The sequence below is a fragment of the Octodon degus genome, unplaced genomic scaffold (genome assembly GCF_000260255.1).
Source record: "Octodon degus isolate 3935 unplaced genomic scaffold, OctDeg1.0 scaffold00027, whole genome shotgun sequence".
NCBI lineage: Eukaryota > Metazoa > Chordata > Mammalia > Rodentia > Octodontidae > Octodon > Octodon degus.
In genome coordinates this window covers 11,700,475-11,702,441 of record NW_004524603.1, presented here as the reverse complement: position 1 = coordinate 11,702,441, position 1,967 = coordinate 11,700,475, and the positions used below count along the sequence as shown (strand labels likewise).

General features: G+C 41.4%; 1 protein-coding gene across 1 annotated transcript in view; it reads left to right on the top strand.

Annotated features, from left to right (window-relative positions):
- LOC101567316 (olfactory receptor-like protein OLF3) overlaps window positions 1-1,369 on the top strand; it is a 35,840-nt gene extending 34,471 nt beyond the window's left edge. Inside the window, exon 5 of the mRNA XM_012514198.1 lies at window positions 1,244-1,369. Within this exon, the coding sequence (XP_012369652.1) occupies window positions 1,244-1,369 (126 nt within the window). The remainder of the gene's footprint in view (window positions 1-1,243) is intronic.
- Window positions 1,370-1,967: the final 598 nt, after the last annotated feature.

Genomic DNA, 1,967 nt, shown 5'->3' with positions numbered 1-1,967 from the left:
TGGATGATGATAACGTATCAAAATGTCAGAAGGTCACCCCCTCAAACCCTTTTCTGTCCCTCTTAGACAGAAGCTTTCTTTGTCTCAATTAATTCTTTTTAAAATAGAAGCATGAAATGTTTTCTACAAGCATGTCTTTAAGTTCTGGAGAGATTTTCCTTATCGCAATAAATGGCAAGAGCTTTTCTGAGTGTTCAAACTCACTACAGAGATGCTGTTTCATTTCTGAGTTGGACCCAGGCTTGTGGCGTGTGCACCCTACTAGGTCCTGCAGGGCTTCTGAGAGGCATCCTTATTTCTAGCAGTGGGAACGCTGAGGTCTTAGGGAGTCCTGGGTTTCCGAGGTCCAAACCTCCAGGCACCTCTTACCTTTGGCAATGGGTGAGGAAGCCGGACCTGCACACAGCCACTGCTCTCTTCTGGAGAAGATCAACAGCAAATGGAGGTTTGGATTCTTCTTATTTTTAATCATAATCTATAATTGTAAAAGTAAAGAAAATGATTTCAAAGAGAAAAACCAGGGCCAGTGAAATAGCTCAGTGGACTAAGTACCTGCCTTGTCAAGTGCAAGGACCAGAGTTTTATCTCCGGTCCTGCATGCTGTCCCCAACCCAAGGGTACACCAGCCAGCGGCAGAGTCCGGGTGTGGTGGTACACACTTGTAATCCCAGCGCGGGGGAGGCTGACAACAGGAAGATTGCTGTGAGTCAGAGCTGCGTAGTGAGACCTTGTACCAAATATGCAAATGAAAAGAAAAGAAAAACCAGTGAGTATAGACATGGGTATCAGTATTATTATGAATTTTATCAATTGGGTAAAATAAAAGGGCCAAATATGTATACCTTCCAGAATATGGGATAATAAAATGGCAAACAAATACTTGAAAATGCAAACAACTTCATTAACCATAAAATAAATATAAAATATAGTCAGAATGCAATATTACAGTGGTCATCAGAATGGCAGTACCAAGGACAGAGAACAGAGGGGGCAATACATAGTTAATGAGAATTTAATTCAGCACCCCTATTGTTTGGAAGACTCATCTTATTCGCCATTTTCTGTAATGTAACAAATTACAAAAGCATAAAACTAACAAAATTCTTGAGAAGATATTTGCATGGTAGTCAACTTTACAGAGATGCGATTATCCTTGGAGCTGTCCAGGGACTGAGTTCTGCATGACAATTATTCAAGCGCTGTGTAACTCTGTGTGCTCTCTTTCGTGTTAAATACTTTCTAGATGCTGTTGCCAGAACTCAAGTGGAAATTAAATTTGGATGACCCGTGGGCCTTTGCAAAGCAGAGAAAGCAGCAGACTCTGGCTCTCAGCCATGTCTTGCACGTCCTTCACTCTTACGTTTTGTGACCATATGGTACATTTTTAGGGACATAAAGGGGAGTCAGCTTGTGGTAACACAGTAATTTTATTATAAGGCAAGTTATCATGTATTTAGACAAGAGGGCCAAATATTATGTACATCTTCCAGAATCTGGAATGATAAAATGGCAAGTACACATTTGAAAATATGAACAACTTCATTAACCATAAAAGAATATAAAATGTAGTCAGAATGCAATGCTACAATGGTCATCAGAAGGGCTAAACTACAAGACTGACAATACCGAGGACAGAGAATTGATGGAGCAATACATAGTTAATGAGAATTCAATTGGCACCCCTACATTTTGGAAGACAAACTCTATTGGCCAAGTAAAATTTGTGCTAAAGGGCTGGCCAGATAGCTCAGTGGACTGAAGCGACCAGCGTTTGATCCCCAGTGTGCTGTGCTGGTCCCATCCGAGGGTCGCACTGAGGTGGCTATTGAGACTGGGCATGGTGGCATGAGCCTGTAATTCCAGCATTTGGGAGGATGAAAATGGATCACTATGAGTCTAGTCTATGTAGTGAGACCCTATAGACCCTGTAGACCCTGTCCTAAATACAGAAAAAAAAGAGATCTGTG